Source organism: Anomaloglossus baeobatrachus, chromosome 2 (genome assembly GCF_048569485.1).
Source record: "Anomaloglossus baeobatrachus isolate aAnoBae1 chromosome 2, aAnoBae1.hap1, whole genome shotgun sequence".
Classification (NCBI taxonomy): domain Eukaryota; kingdom Metazoa; phylum Chordata; class Amphibia; order Anura; family Aromobatidae; genus Anomaloglossus; species Anomaloglossus baeobatrachus.
This window is the reverse complement of record NC_134354.1, coordinates 103,921,324-103,944,587: the sequence shown is the minus strand read 5'-3', so window position 1 is coordinate 103,944,587 and position 23,264 is coordinate 103,921,324. Positions and strand designations below refer to the sequence as shown.

At 46.9% G+C, this 23,264-nt stretch overlaps 1 protein-coding gene across 1 annotated transcript in view; it reads right to left on the bottom strand.

Moving 5' to 3' along the window:
• MYO18A (myosin XVIIIA) overlaps positions 1–23,264 on the bottom strand; it is a 538,612-nt gene that overhangs the window by 121,029 nt on the left and 394,319 nt on the right. The window contains exons 31-32 of the mRNA XM_075333424.1: positions 11,536–11,647; positions 3,506–3,633 (exon numbers count right to left, since the gene is read on the bottom strand). Of these exons, the coding sequence (XP_075189539.1) occupies positions 3,506–3,633; positions 11,536–11,647 (240 nt within the window). The remainder of the gene's footprint in view (positions 1–3,505; positions 3,634–11,535; positions 11,648–23,264) is intronic.

Here is a 23,264-nt window from a genome sequence, read left to right as displayed (position 1 = left end):
CGTGTATACTGTCTGATGTGTGACTGTGGAGCACGATGGGGGGTGCGCAGCATGGGGGATGGAGCACGATGGGGGGTGCGCAGCATGGGGGATGGAGCACGATGGGGGGTGCGCAGCATGGGGGATGGAGCACGATGGGGGGTGCGCAGCATGGGGGATGGAGCACGATGGGGAGTGCGCAGCATGGGGGATGGAGCACGATGGGGAGTGCGCAGCATGGGGGATGGAGCACGATGGAGAGTGCGCAGCATGGGGGATGGAGCACGATGGGGAGTGCGCAGCATGGGGGATGGAGCACGATGGGGAGTGCGCAGCATGGGGGATGGAGCACGATGGGGGGTGCGCAGCATGGGGGATGGAGCACGATGAGGGGTGCAAAGCATGGGGGATGGAGCACGATGGGGAGTGCGCAGCATGGGGGATGGAGCACGATGGGGAGTGCGCAGCATGGGGGATGGAGCACGATGGGGAGTGCGCAGCATGGGGGATGGAGCACGTTTGGGAGTGCGCAGCATGGGGGATGGAGCACGTTTGGGAGTGCGCAGCATGGGGGATGGAGCACGTTTGGGAGTGCGCAGCATGGGGGATGGAGCACGTTTGGGAGTGCGCAGCATGGGGGATGGAGCACGTTTGGGAGTGCGCAGCATGGGTGATGGAGCACGATGGGGAGTGCGCAGCATGGGGGATGGAGCACGATGGGGAGTGCGCAGCATGGGGGATGGAGCACGATGGGGAGTGCGCAGCATGGAGGATGGAGCACGATGGGGAGTGCGCAGCATGGGAGATGGAGCACGATGGGGAGTGCGCAGCATGGGGGATGGAGCACGATGGGGAGTGCGCAGCATGGGGGATGGAGCACGTTTGGGAGTGCGCAGCATGGGGGATGGAGCACGTTTGGGAGTGTGCAGCATGGGGGATGGAGCACGATGGGGAGTGCGCAGCATGGGGGATGGAGCACGATGGGGAGTGCGCAGCATGGGGGATGGAGCACGATGGGGAGTGCGCAGCATGGGGGATGGAGCACGATGGGGAGTGCGCAGCATGGGAGATGGAGCACGATGGGGAGTGCGCAGCATGGGGGATGGAGCACGATGGGGAGTGCGCAGCATGGGGGATGGAGCACGATGGGGAGTGCGGAGCATGGGGGATGGAGCACGATGGGGAGTGCGCAGCATGGGGGATGGAGCACGATGGGGAGTGCGCAGCATGGGGGATGGAGCACGATGGGGAGTGCGCAGCATGGGGGATGGAGCACGATGGGGAGTGCGCAGCATGGGGGATGGAGCACGATGGGGAGTGCGCAGCATGGGGGATGGAGCACGATGGGGAGTGCGCAGCATGGGGGATGGAGCACGATGGGGAGTGCGCAGCATGGGGGATGGAGCACGATGGGGAGTGCGCAGCATGGGGGATGGAGCACGATGGGGGGTGCGCAGCATGGGGGATGGAGCACGATGGGGGGTGCGCGGCATGGGGGATGGAGCACGATGGGGGGTGCGCGGCATGGGGGATGGAGCACGATGGGGGGTGCGCAGCATGGGGGATGGAGCACGATGGGGGGTGCACACCTCCCCCCAAAACACACACACACAAACACACACACTGCACAACACACCACACACACACTGGGAACCACAAACACCGCTCTACACAGACACCCACACACACAGACAACGCTGCACACACAAATATACGCACATATCGCACAACACACACATTGCACAAAACATACCTCCCCCCAAAACACACACAACGCTACAGACACACAGCGCTCTACAAACAATGCAACACACACAACGCAACACACAAACACCGCTCTCACCCCCCGCCACACCCAGACAACACCCAGAACATGTACAGCGCCCTACACACGGCATGGGGGATGGAGCACGATGGGGGGTGCGCGGCATGGGGGATGGAGCACGATGGGGGGTGCGCAGCATGGGGGATGGAGCACGATGGGGGGTGCACACCTCCCCCCAAAACACACACACACAAACACACACACTGCACAACACACCACACACACACTGGGAACCACAAACACCGCTCTACACAGACACCGACACACACAGACAACGCTGCACACACAAATATACGCACATATCGCACAACACACACATTGCACAAAACATACCTCCCCCCAAAACACACACAACGCTACAGACACACAGCGCTCTACAAACAATGCAACACACACAACGCAACACACAAACACCGCTCTCACCCCCCGCCACACCCAGACAACACCCAGAACATGTACAGCGCCCTACACAAACACTTGGTAACTACACACAACAACATCTATATATATTATTAATTATATTATATTATATTATATTATATTATATTATATATTATATTATATTATATTATATTATATTATATATATATATATATATATATATATATATAATATATATATAACAAACATCATACATTAACTACACAATATGTAAATTCTAGAATACCCGATGCGTAGAATCGGGCCACCTTCTAGTTAAAGATAAACATACAGAATAAAACCCCCCCAACCTGTAAAGTCAAATGGTGCAAAATATGTTATGAAACCGAATTGCAAAAATTGTTTACAGCCCCAAATACAAGCCGTTAAGAGGAGAAAAAATAAATAAACACTTGTCCTCAAAGGTGGACAACCCCTTTAACGTCTGTGTGTCGTAAAAATGGGTACAGCACATTGCAGCCTAAATTAAATTAAATGGTTATCCACTATTTGGACAACCCCATCTCATTCCTCTTGTTCGCCGCCGTAAAAATAAAAAAGCCTATACTTGCCTCTGATGAGACCACGGTTCCAGCGATGTCAAAAGCCATGATTCCGTGGCCCGCGTGACATTTTTATGACTTGTGTGCCCCAAGACCAATCAGTGCTGGCTTCCTTCTCCCTGCCTTCAGACGTTTGAGAAGGAAGTCTGTGCTGCGTTCACATCCTGCTCAGATGTCCAAAGGTGGGGAGAAAGACGCTGGACACTTGAGGAACGCACATCATAACCAAGTCATGTGGGCCCCAGGAACGCGGCTTCAGACATCACTGGAACCACGGCCACACTGGAGGATAGTATAGGCTTATTTATTTTTACGGGGGCAAACAAGGAGAATGAGATGGGGTTGTCCAAGTAGAAGTAGTGAACAAGTCCTTTAAGGGGAGACCATAACTAAAAAAATCTGAAATTATTTGGCCAAAGGTAACCTGGAGCTCTGGTTCCGCAATGTAAACTGCGGTCTACCCAGATAACATCAGGGAACCTGTGATTGTAGCTTGCATAGCTCTGAGGCCATGACGAGCGCACAGCAGTGGTCTACTCCCTTTCTTCACTTCATGTTGGCAAGACTTCGTTATTTCTACTAAAACCAATTTAAATTTGAGTAAAATGAAAAGTGCCCAAATGTTATTTGTTCTTTCATATAAGACATTGCAAAGGAAAAGTGGACAAAAAGAATGCAACACTAAAAGTAAAAAAAAAAAAAAAAAAGCCAAACGTACTCTGCGCTCCAGCTGCCTCTTACTCTGCTGCTCCACCTCCAGCTTATCCTCAAATTCCTGCTGCATCCGCTTCTTTGTGAAGTCAATCTCACGTACAGATCGCTCGTATTTGAGCCGCCATTCTCCTCCTGTAAGAAGAAAAGACAAAGAGAATGAAGGCAAACTTCAATTTTATGATTTAGAAATGAACCACTTAATACAACAGATATTGTGAATATTGTACTATGAGAACAGCAAAAAAAAAAACCCCAAAAAACAGGGGTAGAAACTCCAACTCTGGCAGAGCGTCACTAACTGGACTAGCAGAGCTGCAGCAGAGAAAACCGTGATTTCATCAAAACTACAGCATGCAGCCCAGTAAGTGACACATTGTTGGAATCAGGATCTCTGACCCTATTTTATGCTACTGTTTATTTGGTAAACATAAACCTGGTGAAGGGTTCATTTTAGGGTTTTTGACTAGTACTAAAACTAATACATAGGATTTCATATAGAAGGAAGTAACTTTCTTGATAGATATATCAAATATCAATTAAATACTTTTTCATGGCACATCAGCATCAGCCTGTCCCTACAGGCTGATGCTGATGTGCCATGAAAAAGTATTTAATTGATAATATTTGATATCACTATCAAGAAAGTTACTTCCTGGGATTCTTTAAAGGGAATCTGTCACCAGGTTTTTGCCACCTAATCTGAGAGCAGCATAATGTAGGGCAGAGATACTGATTCCAGCGATGTGTCACTTACTGAGCTGCTTAATGATTATAATAAATCAGCAGATCATTATTACAGGACTACTTGGCACGATGAGAGGTAGTCCAGCAAGTTCATGAGGTCTGAATCACTGCTAGATCTGCTGCAGATTGCTGCAGAGAAAGAAGGGAATTTTGTTTACTTACCGTAAATTCCTTTTCTTCTAGCTCTAATTGGGAGACCCAGACAATTGGGTGTATAGGCTATGCCTCCGGAGGCAGCACAAAGTATTACACTCAAAAGTGTTAAGCCCCTCCCCTTCTGCCTATACACCCCCCGTGCTCCCACGGGCTCCTCAGTTTTGGTGCAAAAGCAAGAAGGAGGAAAAAGAATTATAAACTGGTTTAAAGTAACATCGATCCGAAGGAATATCGGAGAACTGAAACCATTCAACATGAACTACATGTGTACACAAAAAAACAGGGGCGGGTGCTGGGTCTCCCAATTAGAGCTAGAAGAAAAGGAATTTACGGTAAGTAAACAAAATTCCCTTCTTCTTTGTCGCTCTATTGGGAGACCAGACAATTGGGATGTCCAAAAGCAATCCCTGGGTGGGTAAAATAATACCTCGTAAGAGCCGTAAAACGGCCTTTTCCTACAGGTGCGCAATCGCCGCCTGAAGGACTCGTCTACCTAGACTGGCATCCGCCGAAGCATAGGTATGCAACTGATAGTGTTTCGTGAAAGTGTGCAGGCTCGACCAGGTAGCCGCCTGACACACCTGCTGAGCCGTATCCTGGTGTCTCAAAGCCCAGGACGCACCCACGGCTCTGGTAGAATGGGCCTTCAGCCCTGAGGGAACCGGAAGCCCAGCCGAACGGTGGACTTCGAGAATTGGCTCCTTGATCCACCGAGCCAAGGTTGATTTGGAAGCCTGTGACCCTTTACGCTGGCCAGCGACAAGGACAAAAAGTGCATCCGAGCGGCGCAGGGGCGCCGTACGAGAAATGTAGAGTCTGAGTGCTCTCACCAGATCTAACAAGTGCAAATCCTTTTCACATTGGTGAACTGGATGAGGACAAAAAGAAGGTAAGGAGATATCCTGATTGAGATGAAAGGGGGATACCACCTTAGAGAGAAAGTCCGGAACCGGACGCAGAACCACCTTGTCCTGGTGAACAACCAGGAAAGGGGCTCTGCATGACAGCGCTGCTAGCTCGGACACTCTCCGAAGTGAAGTGACTGCTACTAGAAAAAACCCTTTCTGCGAAAGGCGTGAGAGAGAGAAATATCTCTCATTGTCTCGAATGGTGATTTCTAAAGAACCAGCAGCACCCTGTTCAGAATCCAGGGTTCTAACGTCAGCTTGTAAGAAGGAACGATGTGACAAACCCCCTGCAGGAACGTGCGTACCTGTGGAAGTCTGGCTAGGCGCTTCTGGAAAAAACACAGAGAGCGCTGAGACTTGTCCCTTAAGGGAGTTGAGCGACAAACCCTTTTCCAGTCCAGATTGAAGGAAGGACAGAAAAAATGGGCAAGGCAAAGTGCCAGGGAGAAGAACCCTGAGCAGAGCACCACGACAGGAAAATTTTCCACGTCCTGTGGTAGATCTTGGCGGACGTTGGTTTCCTAGCCTGTCTCATAGTGGCAATGACGTCTTGAGATAATCCTGAAGACGCTAGGATACAGGACTCAATGGCCACACAGTCAGGTTGAGGGCCACAGAATTGAGATGGAAAAAACGGCCCTTGAGATAACAAGTCTGGTCGGTCTGGTAGTGCCCACGGTTGGCCGACCGTGAGATGCCACAGATCCGGGTACCACGACCTCCTCGGCCAGTCTGGAGCGACGAGGATGACGCGGCGGTAGTCGGCCCTGATCTTGCGTAACACTCTGGGCAACAGTGCCAGCGGAGGAACACATAAGGGAGCTGAAACTGCGACCAATCCTGAACTAAGGCGTCTGCCGCCAGAGCTCTGGGATCTTGAGACCGTGCCATGAACGTCGGTACCTTGTTATTGTGCCGGGACGCCATGAAGTCGACGTCCGGCACCCCCCAGCGGCAACAGATCTCCTGAAACACGCCCGGGTGAAGGGACCATTCCCCTGCGTCCATGCCCTGGCGACTGAGATAATCCGCTTCCCAGTTTTCCACGCTTGGAATGTGAACTGCAGAGATGGTGGAGGCCGTGGCTTCCACCCACATCAAAATCCGCCGGACTTCCTGGGAGGCTTGCCGACTGCGTGTGCCGCCTTGGTGGTTGATGTATGCCACCACTGTGGAATTGTCCGACTGAATTCTGATCTGCTTGCCTTCCAGCCACTGCTGGAAAGCTTTCAGGGCAAGATACCCTGCCCGTATTTCCAGAAAATTGATCTGAAGCGAGGACTCTTGCTGGGTCCACGTACCCTAAGCCCTGTGGTGGAGAAAAACCGCTCCCCACCCTGACAGACTCGCGTCCGTCGTGACTACTTCCCAGGATAGGGGTAGGAAGGATTTCCCCTTCGCTAATGAAGTGGGAATAAGCCACCACCGAAGGGAAGCTTTGGTCGTCTGAGAGAGGGAGACGATCCTGACGAGGGACGTCGGCTTCCTGTCCCATTTGCATAGGATGTCCCATTGAAGGGGACGCAGGTGAAATTGCGCGAAAGGGACTGCCTCCATTGCTGTCACCATCTTCCCCAGGAAGTGCGTGAGGCGCCTCACGGGGTGTGACTGCCCTTGAAGGAGAGATTGTACCCCTTTCCGTAGTGACTGCTGTTTGATCAGCGGAAGCTTCACTATCGCTGAGAGTATGAAACTTCGTGCCAAGATATGTCAGCGATTGGGCCGGTGTCAGATTTGACTTTGGAAAATTGATGATCCACCCGAAACCCTGGAGAGTCTCCAGGGTAGCGTCAAGGCTGCGTTGGCATGCCTCTATAGAGGGTGCCTTGATCAGCAGATCGTCCAAATACTGGATCACCGAGTGACCCAGGGAGTGTAGAAGCGCTACTACAGTAGCCATAACCTTGGTAAAAACCCGTGGGGCTGTTGCCAGGCCGAACGGCAGTGCCATGAATTGCAGGTATTCGTGTCCTATGGCGAAGCGCAAGAAGCGCTGGTGCTCTGGAGCAATCGGTACATGGGGATAAGCATTTTTGATATCGATTGATGCAAGGAAATCTCCTTGGGACATTGAGGCGATGACGGAGCGTAGGGATTCCATCCGGAACCGCCTGGTTTTTACCCGTCTGTTGAGCAGTTTCAGGTCCAGGACCGGGCGGAAAGACCCGTCCTTCTTTGAGACCACCAACAAGTTGGAGTAAAAACCGTGGCTCTGTTGCTGAAGAGGAACAGGGATCACCACTCCTTCAGCCGTCAGAGTGCGCCGCGCCTGCAGAGGAGCCTCGGCTCGCTCGGGAGGCGGGGATGACCTGAAGAATCGAGTCGGGGGACGAGAGGTAAACTCTATCTCGTAACCGTGAGACAGAATAACTCTCACCCAGCGGTCTTTTATTTGTGGCAGCCCGGTGTCGCAAAAGCGGGAGAGCCTGCCACCGACCGAGGATGCTACTAGCGGAGGCCGAAAGTCATGAGGAAGCCGCTTTGTTAGCGGCGCCCCCGGTGGTCTGTTTAGGACGTGACTTAGACCGCCATGCATCAGAGCTCCTTTGTCTTTCTGAGACCTTGTGGACGAGGAGAATTGGGACCTGCCCGCGCCCCGAGAGGAGCGAAACCTCGACTGCCCTCTCCTCTGTTGGGATATGTTTGGTTGGGACTGGGGTAAGGATGTATCCTTTCGCTTGGATTGTTTGATGACTTCATCCAGACGCTCGCCAAACAACCTGTCGCCACAAATTGGCAAACTGGTTAAGCGCTTTTTTGGAAGCAGAATCTGCCTTCCATTCCCGTAGCCATAAGGCCCTGCGGAGTACCACCGAATTGGCGGCCGCAACCGCCGTACAGCTCGCAGAGTCCAGGACAGCACTAATAGCGTTGCCGAAGTTTGGGAGGTAATGGATGCCACTTGTGGCGCGGCCGTGCATGTGGCTGCTTCAATTTGCGCTTGACCTGCTGAGATAGCTGGTAGCGCCCATACGGCTGCGAATGCTGGGACAAAAGAAGCTCCGATAGCTTCATAGATGGATTTCAACCAGAGCTCCATCTGCCCGTCAGTGGCATCTTTGAGCGAGGCTCCATCTTCCACTGCAAGTAATGATCTAGCCGCCAGTCTGTGAGATTGGAGGGTCCACTCTGAGACACTGAGTCCAACCTTTAACCACGTCAGGTGGAAAAGGACAACGTGTATCCTTAAGGCGCTAAGAAAAAACGCTTATCTGGACAAGCATGGTGATTCTGGACTGCCTCTCTGGAATCAGAATGGTCTAGAAACATACTCGGTGTACGCGTGGGGAACCTGAAGCGGAATTACTCCTGCTGATAATCTGACTCCTCCGCCGGAGGAGCTGAGGGAGAAATATCCAGCATTTGATTGATGGACGCAATGAGATCGTTCACTATGGCGTCCCCGTCTGGAGTATTACGATTGAGAGCGCCCTCAGGATCAGAATCCTGATCAGCTGTCTCCGCATCATCAACCGGAGATTCCCCCCGCTGAGACCCTGAACAACATGATGTCGAGGGAAATTCTAAGCGAGCCCGCTTAGTCGGTCTGGGGCTGGGGTCTAAGTCAGAACCCTCAGCCTGGAATGTATCCCGGGAGGACATTGTTGGTCCAATTGAGGGGGGCCAGGGAACAATGATTCAACAGAGTCCCTTTGCTGAAATACCGGCCTGGACTGCAAGGCTTCTAGTATCTCAGCCATAGTCTCAGACAGTTTTGCAAACTCCATCCCCGTCACTAAGGACCGTGTCAACAGGTGTCTCCCCCTGGGCCCCTCTTAGCAGATGCTCTGGCTGAAGAAGAGAGTCACAGGGGCCACACATTGCACACAATGAGGGTCAATGGGACCTGCCGGCAGCTGGGTCGTACAAGCGGCGCAGGCAGCCTAATAATCCTGTTTTTTTTGGCACCCCTGTCTTTGTGGGGCCATGCTATTGTTTTCCCTGATTAACACAAAAGGGTAAATAGCCATAATGAACTGTGCTCATACAGTGTAAAGTATATAGTAATAACACAGAATGTATCAATACACTACAGCACCATGGGGGTAACACCCCAGGTGCTGCTTACCAGCCGCCTAAAGCGGTTGTGAGGCCACCAGAGACCGTGTCTGGGTTTCCCAGGGTTAATCCCTCTCTGCAGCGTCGGAGGAGCTGACAGGAAATGGCTGCGGCGTCCTGACGAGAGGAGGGAGCCGTGGGCGTCTCACACAGTGCACAGTGAGGGGAGTGGAGTATGCAAAGCATGCTCCAGCCCTCATGCTGCTCGTTTGTCCCTCTCTTCCGTGCAGCGTCCCGCCCTTCCCCCTGCCTGTCAGGGCTGAGGGCGGGAAAAAGGAAGCTAGGCCGCAAGAAAGCCGGGGACTCGAGTATAAGCGTCGCCGCCGTAAAAGCGCGGCCGACGGCGAAGTCCCCGGCGAACTACAAGTCCCAGCCGCGCCGCAGTTTCACATGGCAGCGGCGGTTAGCGCGGTAGCCCCTACATATAAACACACTCAGCGACGCTGAGTGTGTAATGGCACATATAGACCCGGTCAGCGCCGCGGTCCCCGGTGCACTAGCACACCCAGCAAAGCTGAGATGTTGCCGTGCACGGTCCCCACAGGGATACAGAGTACCTTCAAGATGCAGGGCCATGTCCCTGAACGGAACCTGGCTCCTATCCAGCAGGCTCCACAGGAGTTGTGGATGAAGCACGGTCTCAGTGCCTGGAGACCGATAGGATCCCACTTCACCAGAGCCCTGAGGGGGATGGGGAAGGAAAGCAGCATGTGGGCTCCAGCCTCCGTACCCGCAATGGATACCTCAACCTTAACAACACTGCCGACAAGAGTGGGGTGAGAAGGGAGCATGCTGGGGGCCCTATATGGGCCCACTTTTCTTCCATCCGATATAGTCAGCAGCTGCTGCTGACCAATCTGTGGAGCTGTGCTGTGCATGTCTGCCTCCTTCGCACAAAGCAAAAAACTGAGGAGCCCGTGGGAGCACGGGGGGTGTATAGGCAGAAGGGGAGGGGCTTAACACTTGAGTGTAATACTTTGTGCTGCCTCCGGAGGCATAGCCTATACACCCAATTGTCTGGGTCTCCCAATAGAGCGACAAAGAAATATGGATTTTATAAAAATGACATCAAACAGCTCAGCAAGTGACACATCGCTGGAATCACGGTCTCTACGTTATGCTGCTCTCAGATGGTGGAGCAAAAACCTGGTGACAGATTCCCAGGGTTCTCAGTGGTCATCATCTTTGTTTTGTTTCCTGGACCCATGATGTGAAGTCATTGCTTATGTCCAGATGTTTAATGCAGGTTGATTCATACTAGATATTTAATAACACATTGGTAAAAAATATATAAATAAATATATTCGTTTTTTTCTTCAGTTGGAGGGGGAGTGTAGGAGGGGGAAGAGGGAGAGGGGGTGGCAGGGTGAGGGAGGAAGGGAGAGAGAGAGTTGGGGGGGATGGGGAGGGGGGAGCGGAGAGAGCACTCTGTACAATATAGATGTTTCTTTAAAAAAAAAAGTAAATTGCTCCACTATTAGAAGCCAAAGTTTTTTGGAATAAATATACAAAATATCTCTAATCCAAAAGAAAGAAGACGGTCTCCCAAATGCCACTTATACAAGATATGAGGCTACCCTGCAAAGCAATGTAGCAACCTCAAAATATAACTTGGGAATAGCTGACAGGTAAGGCCGGGGCCACACGGGGCACTAGTGCGATGCTCGCATGAGACTCGGCTCACGTTGCCAGTACAGCAGGAGCAGAGTGTCATACGAGTGTGCCTGCATCTGAGGTCCGACCCTGCGAGCAGACCTCAGCTGCGGGGGGCAGGCCGGCACGGTGGAGGGGAGGGAGGGATTTGTCTCCCTCTCTCCTCCGTAGCTGGCTATTGCCATTCTCGCACTGCACTGGCAGTACACCGGTGTACCGCGAGTGCAGTGCGATTTTTCTCTCGCCCCATTCACTTGAATGGGTGTGAGAGAAAGAATCTCGGCTTACATCCTCAGCATGCTGCGATTGTTCTCTCGGTCCGATTAGGGCTGAGAAAATAATCGCTCGTTTGCTGACACACAGGCTAGAATTGGTCCGAGGGGAATGCGATGTTTTATCGCACTCCACTTGCACCGATTTTCTCGACGTGTGGCTTAGGCCTAAGAGACTGTCTTTTCTTCTGTAGTAGGATACTGATTTGGCAACAATAAGGAGTTTTCGAAGGTCAACATACCGGAGTCATCATCGTCCATCTCCCCATTCAGCTCTGCTGCTCGGATCAGTCGGGCCTCCATTACTTCTACTTCCATCGATTCCATCTGCTTTTTGAGCGCATCATATTTGGCCTAGAGATAAAGACAAGTGGTTAGAGGACACCACTGAGCATCGCCATTCCACACATTAAATTTGCAATAAACTTTGGAGCTTTTTCAGAGTCCTGATGAATAAAAAACAAAATCAATGTATTCACAGCTGATCACTTTTCTGAATACAGTCACTGTAATGGATGAATATACAGAGATTGGTGGAACAGATGAGAATATTCTCCTGTTGGTAAGTCACTTGGCAATACCATAGATAAAATTATAAAATTATATGCACACATTTTATTTATAGCTGGATCCTAGCTGCCCAGACATGTAGGTTTTTAACCCAGTTAGAGGCATTTGAGTTAGGGTCCTGGCATATTAGAGGTCACCTTGTTGCTGGCTACTGGGCTCACATGCATTGGCCAATACATAAGCTAAATATCAACTTTTTCAAATCTTCCTATAGCGGTAGTGCATATTATATATATATATATATATATATATATATACATGCATATATATATAATATATTATTATTATAAATATATATATATATATATAGTACAGACCAAAAGTTTGGACAGAACTTCTCATTCAAAGAGGTTTCTTTATTTTCATAACTCTGAAAATTGTAGATTCACATTGAAGGCATCAAAACTATGAATTAACACATGTAGAATGGAATACTTAAAGTGTGAAACAACTGAAAATATGTCTTATATTCTAGGTTCTTCAAAGTAGCCACCTTTTGCTTTCATTGCTGGTTTGCACACTCTTGGCATTCTCATGATCAGATTCAAGAGGTAGTCACCGGAAATGTTTTTCACTTTAATAAGTGGGATTATTTGCCTTATAAATGGAGTTGGGACCATCAGTTGTGCATAAGTCTAGTGGATACACAGCTGATAGTCCTACTGAATAGACTGTTAGAATTTGTATTATGGCAAGAAAAAAGCAGCTGAGTAAAGAAAAATGAGTGGCCATCATTACTTGAAGAAATGAAGGTCAGTCAGTCCGAAAAATTGGGAAAACTTTGAAAGTATCCCCAAGTGCAGTGGCAAAAACCATCAAACGCTACAAAGAAACTGGCTCACATGAGGACCGCCCCAGGAAAGGAAGACCAAGAGTTACCTCTGCTGCGGAGGATAAGTTTATCCGAGTCACCAGCCTCAGAAATCGCAGGTTAACAGCAGCTCAGACTAGAGACCAGGTCAATGCCACACAGAGTTCTAGCAGCAGACACATCTCTAGAACAACTGTTAAGAGGAGACTTTGTGCAGCAGGCCTTCATGGTAAAATAGCTGCTAGGAAACCACTGCTAAGGACAGGCAACAAGCAGAAGAGACTTGTTTGGGCTAAAGAAAACAAGGAATGGACATTAGACCAGTGGAAATCTGTGCTTTGGTCTGATGAGTCCAAATTTGAGATCTTTGGATCCAACCACCGTGTTTTTGTGCGACGCAGAAAAGGTGAACGGATGGACTCTACATGCCTTGTTTCCACCGTGAAACATGGAGGAGGAGGTGTGATGGTGTGGGGGTGCTTTGCTGGTGACACTGTTGGGGAGTTATTCAAAATTGAAGGCATACTGAACTAGCATGTCTACCACAGCATCTTGCAGCGGCATGCTATTCCATCCGGTTTGCGTCTAGTTGGACCATCATTTATTTTTCAACAGGACAATGACCCCAAACACACCTCCAGGCTGTGTAAGGGCTATTTGACTAAGGAGGAGAGTGATGGGGTGCTACGCCAGATGACCTGGCCTCCACAGTTACCAGACCTCAACCCAATCGAGATGGATTAGGGTGAGCTGGACCGCAAAGTGAAGGCAAAAGGGTCAACAAGTGCTAAGCATTTCTGGGAACTCCTTCAAGACTGTTGGAAAACCATTTCCGGTGACTACCTTTTGAAGCTGATCAAGAGAATGCCAAGAGTGTGCAAAGCAGTAATCAAAGCAAAAGGTGGCTACTTTAAAGAACCTAGAATATAAGACATATTTTCAGTTGTTTCACACTTTTTTGTAAAGTATTTCATTCCACAAGTATTAATTCATAGTTTTGATGCTTTCGATGTGAATCTACAATTTTCAGAGTCATGAAAATAAAGAAAACTCTTTGAATGAGAAGGTGTGTCCAAACTTTTGTGTACTGTATTATATAAATCATATTTATATATATATATATATATATATATATATATATATATTTATATATATATATATATATATATATATATATATGCACACACATACATATATATATACATATATATATACATATACATACATATACACATATACATTCATACATATACACATACACATATACATATAAATATAGACACACACACACATATACATACAGAAACAGTATATATATCGATATACATATTCACATACATACATACACACGTGCTCAACGTTAAAGTTGTAATATTAAGAAATTATGGAAATCGCAGGATAGATAAATATGTAAGTGATATGAAAATGGCTAAAGAAATGGACACAAAATATTCAAGACATTTCAATTTATTAATTATCAAGTATGAGCAGCAGAGGCAGAAATCAAAGCACTTACACACCTTGTCTGCCCTCAATGACGTTATTGATTGTATGAGGATTGTTCTGCCACATTGAATGCACATGATCAAATCATCAAGATCCTCTGCTGGCAGCTTCCTTTGCAATTGCCAACTAAGGAGGTCCCAGATGTGCACTTTGGGAGACAAGTCCAGAGACGCTGTAGGCCATGGTAGCACGTTTAGGCTACTCACTGTGGCATGAGCAACATGCAGAAAATTCCTCAGACAACAATTAATTTCGATGATCACATGCCAAGACGTGTAAGTATGTGCAGTTCTGTGCATGGTGCTCAGTTAATACTGAATAAATTGAGATGTTTGAAAAACGTGGCTTCCGTTTCTCATCATATGCATATCATTCATATTATTCTATTGATCATTCTATCGATCATGTGTTTTCCATAATTCTACTACTTTTCGTTCTTGGTGTAGCAATTTCAATGTTGTGGATACTATAAATTATATTTCTATACGTATAAGGTGGTATTTTTTGAGGCAGATAAGTACATGCAAAATACATCTTATTTCTTGCATGTCTTGCCACCAAAAGCCGAAGATTTAAGGGGACTTTACACGCTACGACAGTGCTGATGAGAACTCGTTGGGGTCACGGAATTGGTGACGCACATCCAGCCGCATTAGCGATGCCGTTGCGTGTGACACAGATTAGCGATTTTGCATCGTTGCAAAAACATGCAAAATCGCCCATCGGTGACATGGGGGTCCATTCTCAAAAATCATTACTGCAGCAGTAACGAGGTTGTCCCTCGTTCCTGCAGCAGCACACATCGCTCCGTGTGGAGCCGCAGGAACGAGGAAGCTCTCTTTACCTGCCTCCCGGCCGCTATGAGGAAGGAAGGAGGTGGGCGGGATGTTACGTCCCGCTCAGCTCCGCCCCTCCGCTGCTATTGGGCGGCAGTTCAGTGACGTCACTGTGATGCCGCAATGACCGCCCCCTTAGAAAGGAGGCGGTTCGCCGGTCACAGTGACGTCGCCGGGCAGGTAAGTAGTATGACGGGTCTGGGCGATGTTGTGCAGCACGGGCAGCGATTTGCCCGTGTCGCGCAACAGATGGGGGCGGGTACCCACACTAGCGATATTGGGACCGATATCGCAGTGTGTAAAGCCCGCTTAAGTAAAATTTAATACTTTGGCATTTAGCTGAAATCTAATGTTGAAGTCTATCATTTAATTTCCTTTTGCCATTTGCTATTTCCCCATGTTCTCATCGAGTAGAGGAGAAGCAGCCAGTGCCAGATCTACCCGAGAACAATAAATGACGCGTTCATATTTTCCTTTTGATACAATCTACAAGGGAGAGCGGGCACATGAAATAGTTGGCTGGTTCTATTGAAGTTGGCGAATAGGACAGACTTTGTTATCATGTATGTAGGCTCTTTTAAGGCAATGTGTCATCTGAAAATGACCTGTAGTTGAATGTGAAATGTATTTTTCATTATTCCATAACACGAATATAAAAAGAAAAATCAGAAATCTTGTAATTTTCAATTAGCCACTAAAACTCATAGTTCCTGCTCTGTAAAAAAAATACTTTTTCATCAGTCTCATTATCATCACAGACAAGCCTACAATGAAAGGTCTCTTTATACAGTAGATAACGAAGACGTCACCATTTACAACAGGTGATATCACGGTTTACCTGCCTTGAATAAAGAATGGCCATTTTATTCTACCATACAAAAAAATTGAAGCAGGAGTCAGTTTTGTACTGTAAAAATCCACATGAAGAACGGGAAGTATGTGTCTATTATCAGGCTTTGAGGACAGTGTGAAAATTGCAAGATTTTTATTTATTTTAAAATATACGCAGTGATATGCAAAATAAAAAAAAAAAAAAAAAAAAAAAGAATGCGTTCAAAGTTTAGACAATAGCTCATTGTCGTAGGATACATTCCATTTGTAGACTGTGAGCCCTCGCGGGCAGGGACCTCTCTCCTCCTGTACCAGTCCGTGCCTTGTATTGTTTATGATTATTGTACTTGCCCTATTATGTACACCCCTTTCACTTGTAAAGAGCCATGGAATAGATGGTGCTATAATAATAAATAATAATAATAATAAATTTAAACAGAATCTGTCACCAGTTTTTTGCCACCTAATCTGAGAAAAGCATAATGTCGGGACAGAGACCCGGATTCCAGCGATGTGTCACTTACTGGGCTGCTTAGTGTAGTTTTGATAAAATCACAGTTTAATCAGCAGTTGATTATCATTAGTGGACTACTTGGCGTGCTGCAGGTAGTCCAGCATATTCATGAGCTCTGTATAACTGCTAGATTCGCAGCAGAGAAAACATTAATTTTATCAAATGACAGCAAACAGCTCAGTAAGTGACATATCGCTGGAATCAGGGTCTGTGTCTCTACATTATGCGGCTTTCAGATGGAGGAGCAAAAACCTGATGACAGATTCCAATTTACAAGTGAGTCTTATATAATTTTATATGACCATCTGATAAGGTCCTATTAAACCTGCTGTAAAGCAATGTTACATCCACCATGTATTTTGCAGTGGACTCTTCTGTAGGACTTAAAGATCGCTTCTTGGGTTTCTACCATGGGTTTGCACTTTGAACAAATTAGCCCCATTGAATAAGTAAAGTGCGGCTATGTTTTCCACATAAAGTCTGTATGGAAATTCCTATAAAAAGTGCTAGCAATTTTTTTTTAATGCAAAATTGCTATTGGAAAGAAAAGGTGCTGAAATCCAGATCTGTATGAAAAATGAGTATGTTTACCCCTGAACTAAAAACTTGCATTACCTTACAAACAGTAATCTTTATTAACACGTATGCCACAAACAAGTACACACATAAAAAAAAATTGTGTTGAGAAGAAAGGTGGTAATTAATGTAATCTAACTCTCACCCTTCCTATCATATGAGGTCGGCGTCCTAAATATTCGTGATGCCCCCGTTCCGCGTCGACTCGAGTCCTGTACTGACCCCTCCACTCAATCTATATATATCCCGTGTTCCTAAATAAAAGTGGGTAAGGTGAAACACCCAGGATAGAGCCCACAGGGATAGTGTGTGCCAACAATATAGAGATATTAAGTCCGGCAATATTTTTAATATTATGACTTATGCTGTATTATTGTCCAGGTGCATCCTGGACAATAATACAGCAGAAGTCATTATTGATTGTTGATATTACTGGTAGTCGACTGACTCAGGCCCTGTCCCATAGACTTAAAAAGACAAAATATTGACGGACTTAATACGGGATATATATAGATTGAGTGGAGGGTCAGTACAGGACTCGAGTCGACGTGGAACGGGGGCGTCACGAATATTTAGGACGCCGACCCCCGTATAATAGGAAGGGTGAGAGTTAAGGCTACTTTACACACTGCGATATCGGTCCCGATATCGCTAGTGTGGGTACCCGACCCCATCTGTTGTGCGACACGGGCAAATCGCTGCCCGTGCCGCACAACATTGCCCAGACCCGTCACACATACTTACCTGCCCGGCGACGTCGCTGTGACCAGTGAACCGCCTCCTTTCTAAGGGGGCGGTCCGTGCGGAGTCACAGCGATGTCACTAAGTGGCCGCCCAATAGAAGCGGAGGGGCGGAGCTGAGCAGGACGTAACATCCCGCCCACCTCCTTCCTTCCGCATTGTGGCCGGGAGGCAGGTAAGGAGAGCTTCCTCGTTCCTGCGGTGTCACACGGAGCGATGTGTGCTGCCGCAGGAACGAGGGACAACCTCATTACTGCTGCAGTAATGATTTTTGAGAATGGACCCCCATGTCACCAATGGGCGATTTTGCACGTTTTTGCAACGATGCAAAATCGCTAATCGGTGTCACACGCAACGGCATCGCTAATGTGGCCGGATGTGCGTCACCAATTCCGTGACCCCAACGACTCCGCATTAGCGATGTCGCAGCGTGTAAAGCCCCCTTTAGATTACATTAATTCCCACCTTTCTTCTCAACACAAATTTTTTTTATGTGTGTGCATATGTGTTAATAAATATTACTGTTTTTAAGGTAATGCAAGTTTTTAGTTCTTGAATTAATAATCTACCTTAGTAATCTGAATCGGTTTTTGCTCAATTTATATTTACCCCTGCCAATAAAATATATCTGTTCGCCACATAGACTAAAGGCCCTGTCACACACAGAGATAAATCTGCGGTAGATCTGTGGTTGCAGTGAAATTGTGGACAATCAGTGCCAGGTTTGTGGCTGTGTACAAATTGAACAATATGTCCATGATTTCACTGCAACCACAGATCTGCCAAAGATTTATTTCTGTGTGTGACAGGGCCTTAAGAATCCACAGACAACGTATCAGCTTCCAGAAATTAGGGGGAAAAATAGGTCCGATGGCTTCTCAATAAAAGGATTCATACATTTTTATGAAAGAAAATCTATTAGCTCATTTTTCTTTTTCTTTTTTTTTTTGGCACAAATTGTGTTCTGAAATGTAAGTGAGATTTCCACCATGTAAACAGATCTTTATAGGTAATGGCATCATAGGACCGTGAGCACGTGCATGGTGCGGATCCTGGAGACCCCTCGCCGCTGACACCAGAAGTTTGAATTTGAAAAGTTTATTACGATTCTTGCATTAGAGACAGAAAGAAAAAGCTGTTAACTTTCTTTGAAAGACAAGTTGTATCTTGTATACCATCAGCATTCAGGCCCTTTAATCTATATGGTAAATAGATCATTAGAGAAATGTAATTATGTCACCATTAATGAAACAAATGGCAGACATTAGTGTAATTGACCCGCAAGGCTAGAGAAGTTCATTTTCTCCTCAAAGATTCACTTTATCCGAATTAGGGCCGCCTCCAGGTTTTCATGGGCCCCATGCACACACATACACAGATACGTACACATACAGGCATATGTATATATGCATATTTAAAGACAAGTTCACAAGAATACATAGAAAGACATAAATCTATACACAGTCATACACTGACATACATAGATACACATCATACATACAGACAGACAGACACATGAGGAGATTTTTAATATGGAGTCGTCGACAGCAGCCTGGCTCACCTCCCCGCTTGTCTCCATCCAGCTCCTACAGGGCATGTGACTGTGCAGGACGCGCTGCGTGATGATAGCCACTAACAGACTAGGCCACTCACAGTGCACACTGACACTGCTGTATATAACATCACAGGAGGGGCTGAGGCTACAGTATATATATCACAGGAGGGGCTGAGGCTACAGTATATATATCACAGGAGGGGCTGAGGCTACAGTATATATATATCACAGGAGGGGCTGAGGCTACAGTATATATATCACAGGAGGGGCTGAGGCTACAGTATATATATCACAGGAGGGGCTGAGGCTACAGTATATATTTCACAGGAGGGGCTGAGGCTACAGTATATATTTCACAGGAGGGACTGGGGGCTACACTATATACATCATAGGAGGTGCTGGGGCTACAGTATATGCATCACAGGAAGGAGTGAGCTACAGTTTATACATCTCAGGAGGGGCTGGGGGCATAGACATAAATGAAGGCTATACACAATGTGGGGCATTCACATTACTGGGGGGCATAAATGTTACTGGGGGGGGCATAGAGTTCTGGGGGGGCGCACATACAGCTCAGGGGTCCCATACAGGTCAGGAGGGCCAATACAGCTCAGTTGGAAGGGGGCCCATACAGTTCAGGATTGCACACACTGTCCTGGCTGGCTGGCGCTGTGGCTCCTCTTCATCTGTGGGACAGGAGCGCACCATGCGCTAGCTCCGCCCACAGATGAACATCAATGCCCCTGCATGCAGTGTTCAGTAGTGAACATTGTATGCAAGTGTGGATTTAAATGGCTGGCAGCCAGCAAATTGCTACTGACAGCCCGAGCACTGCGGTACCTGGAACTCGGGACAGGGGCCGCAGAACTGACGACGGCAAGTGACCCCCCCCAGCTGTCCAGGGCCCTACATTATATAAACATATTATATATATTACACACACACACACACACACACACACACACACACACACACACACACATATACAGTCAGGGCCAGAAATATTTGGACAGTGACACAAGTTTTGTTATTTTAGCTGTTTACAAAAACATGTTCAGAAATACAATTATATATATAATATGGGCTGAAAGTGCACACTCCCAGCTGCAATATGAGAGTTTTCACATCCAAATCGGAGAAAGGGTTTAGGAATCATAGCTCTGTAATGCATAGCCTCCTCTTTTTCAAGGGACCAAAAGTAATTGGACAAGGGACTCTAAGGGCTGCAATTAACTCTGAAGGCGTCTCCATCGTTAACCTGTAATCAATGAAGTAGTTAAAAGGTCTGGGGTTCATTACAGGTGTGTGGTTTTGCATTTGGAAGCTGTTGCTGTGACCAGACAACATGCGGTCTAAGGAACTCTCAATTGAGGTGAAGCAGAACATCCTGAGGCTGAAAAAAAAAGAAAAAATCCATCAGAGAGATAGCAGACATGCTTGGAGTAGCAAAATCAACAGTCGGGTACATTCTGAGAAAAAAAGGAATTGACTGGTGAGCTTGGGAACTCAAAAAGGCCTGGGCGTCCACGGATGACAACAGTGATGGATGATCGCCGCATACTTTCTTTGGTGAAGAAAAACCCGTTCACAACATCAACTGAAGTCCAGAACACTCTCAGTGAAGTAGGTGTATCTGTCTCTAAGTCAACAGTAAAGAGAAGACTCCATGAAAGTAAATACAAAGGGTTCACATCTAGATGCAAACCATTCATCAATTCCAAAAATAGACAGGCCAGAGTTAAATTTGCTGAAAAACACCTCATGAAGCCAGCTCAGTTCTGGAAAAGTATTCTAAGGACAGATGAGACCAAGATCAACGTGTACCAGAATGATGGGAAGAAAAAAGTTTGGAGAAGAAAGGGAACGGCACATGATCCAAGGCACACCACATCCTCTGTAAAACATGGTGGAGGCAACGTGATGGCATGGGCATGTATGGCTTTCAATGGCACTGGGTCACTTGTGTTTATTGATGACATAACAGCAGACAAGAGTAGCCGGATGAATTCTGAAGTGTACCGGGATATACTTTCAGCCCAGATTCAGCCAAATGCCGTAAAGTTGATCGGACGGCGCTTCATAGTACAGATGGACAATGACCCCAAGCATACAGCCAAAGCTACCCAGGAGTTCATGAGTGCAAAAAAGTGGAACATTCTGCAATGGCCAAGTCAATCACCAGATCTTAACCCAATTGAGCATGCATTTCACTTGCTCAAATCCAGACTTAAGACGGAAAGACCCACAAACAAGCAAGACCTGAAGGCTGCGGCTGTAAAGGCCTGGCAAAGCATTAAGAAGGAGGAAACCCAGCGTTTGGTGATGTCCATGGGATCCAGACTTAAGGCAGTGATTGCCTCCAAAGGATTCGCAACAAAATATTGAAAATAAAAATATTTTGTTTGGGTTTGGTTTATTGACCTCCTAAAATGTGGAGTGTTTGTAAAGAAATGTGTAAAATTCCTACAATTTCTATCAGATATTTTTGATCAAACCTTCAAATTAAACGTTACAATCTGCACTTGAATTCTGTTGTAGAGGTTTCATTTCAAATCCAATGTGGTGGCATGCAGAGCCCAACTCGCGAAAATTGTGTCACTGTCCAAATATTTCTGGACCTAACATATATATATTATATATATATATATATATATATATACATATACACACACATATACACACAGACATTAATTGCTCCAGAGAAAAAAAAAAAGCCTTCATTCTTTGAGTCTCTGTATAATAATGGAGGTCGTCTATTCTTACAGCGCAGCTAGACTTTTATAAATCTGAAAAGAACACTTTTCGCACATTAATACTGGCAGACAAAAAAAGTCTGAAGTGTCCTCAGTCACAAGAGGTACTCGGACCACAGATCTCGCTGCCAATCTCTTTCACTCCATCCAAGACTTACAAGTAATCAGTATTATTAGGAAAGCCGGCTAGGCCAACCTGGAGGACTGACAACACAAACAAAAAAGAAGAGAATAGGAGGGAAAATATTGGCGCTATTGAAACGGTGTTAAAGTATTAAGCGATCCCCCTCCCTCACCCCCCGCCGCCAAAACAAGCAGCAGGACGCATGCCTGCGAGACCTGCAAAGTATCGTAACACTACTCTACACAACATGGCAAAAAGGCAAGGGCTGGATTTGTGGTGGAAGGCAGATGGCGTGACAGAAGCTTTCTATAGCGACATGAACAGAGCAGTGTTCTGAGAGGTATGTACCGGAGATGAAAGCTCCTTTCTAAATGTTGTGAACAACTTTAAAGAACCATCTGTCCATTTTGTAAACAAATTGTGCAGACAAGAACCCGGTGCACATGTAGATCTTGGTCATTATTAGGCTTATAAACTTTTTATATCTGTAGTCATCGGCATGGTTGTCTTTCCCTAGAACAAGTAGGAAATTTACTGCATCAGGCAATTGTTTCATTGCAAAATTTTCTATTAAAGAACTCAGTGAACTGCATGATTGATGGATAATGAGATATCCATGAATTATTATGTTAATGTCAATTTCAATGACTAATATTGAGTCAAAAGCTTTGAACACTTGGGGGCTTATAGGGTGACAATACTCTGCATAAGGCCGGAGTCACATTTGCGAATGCTTCGCGTGTAACTCGCGCGAGTCTCGCGTTGCATCACCCGGCACGGCGGCACACTCTCCTGACAGGAGCATCTCAGCTGCATAGAGATACATGCAACCGACCAGCTCCTGACAGGAAAGTATGCAGCCGTGCCGGGTGATGCAACGCGAGACTCGCGCGAGTTACAAGTGTGACTCCGGCCTAAGATGAAATATCTATAGGGTGTCCAACATTAAAGGGAACTTGTCAGGTGCAATATGCACCCAGAAACACGAGCAGTTCTGGGTGCATACCGATAATCCCTGCCTAATTGTCCCCTTGCTATAGTAACATAGACAAAGGGATCTTTAGAAAAAGTATTTCTTAAGATCCCATAGGAGATGCTAATGAAACCAGCGACTAGTCACAAAGGCGTTACTCTCCCTGGCTAGTGGGCCCCCT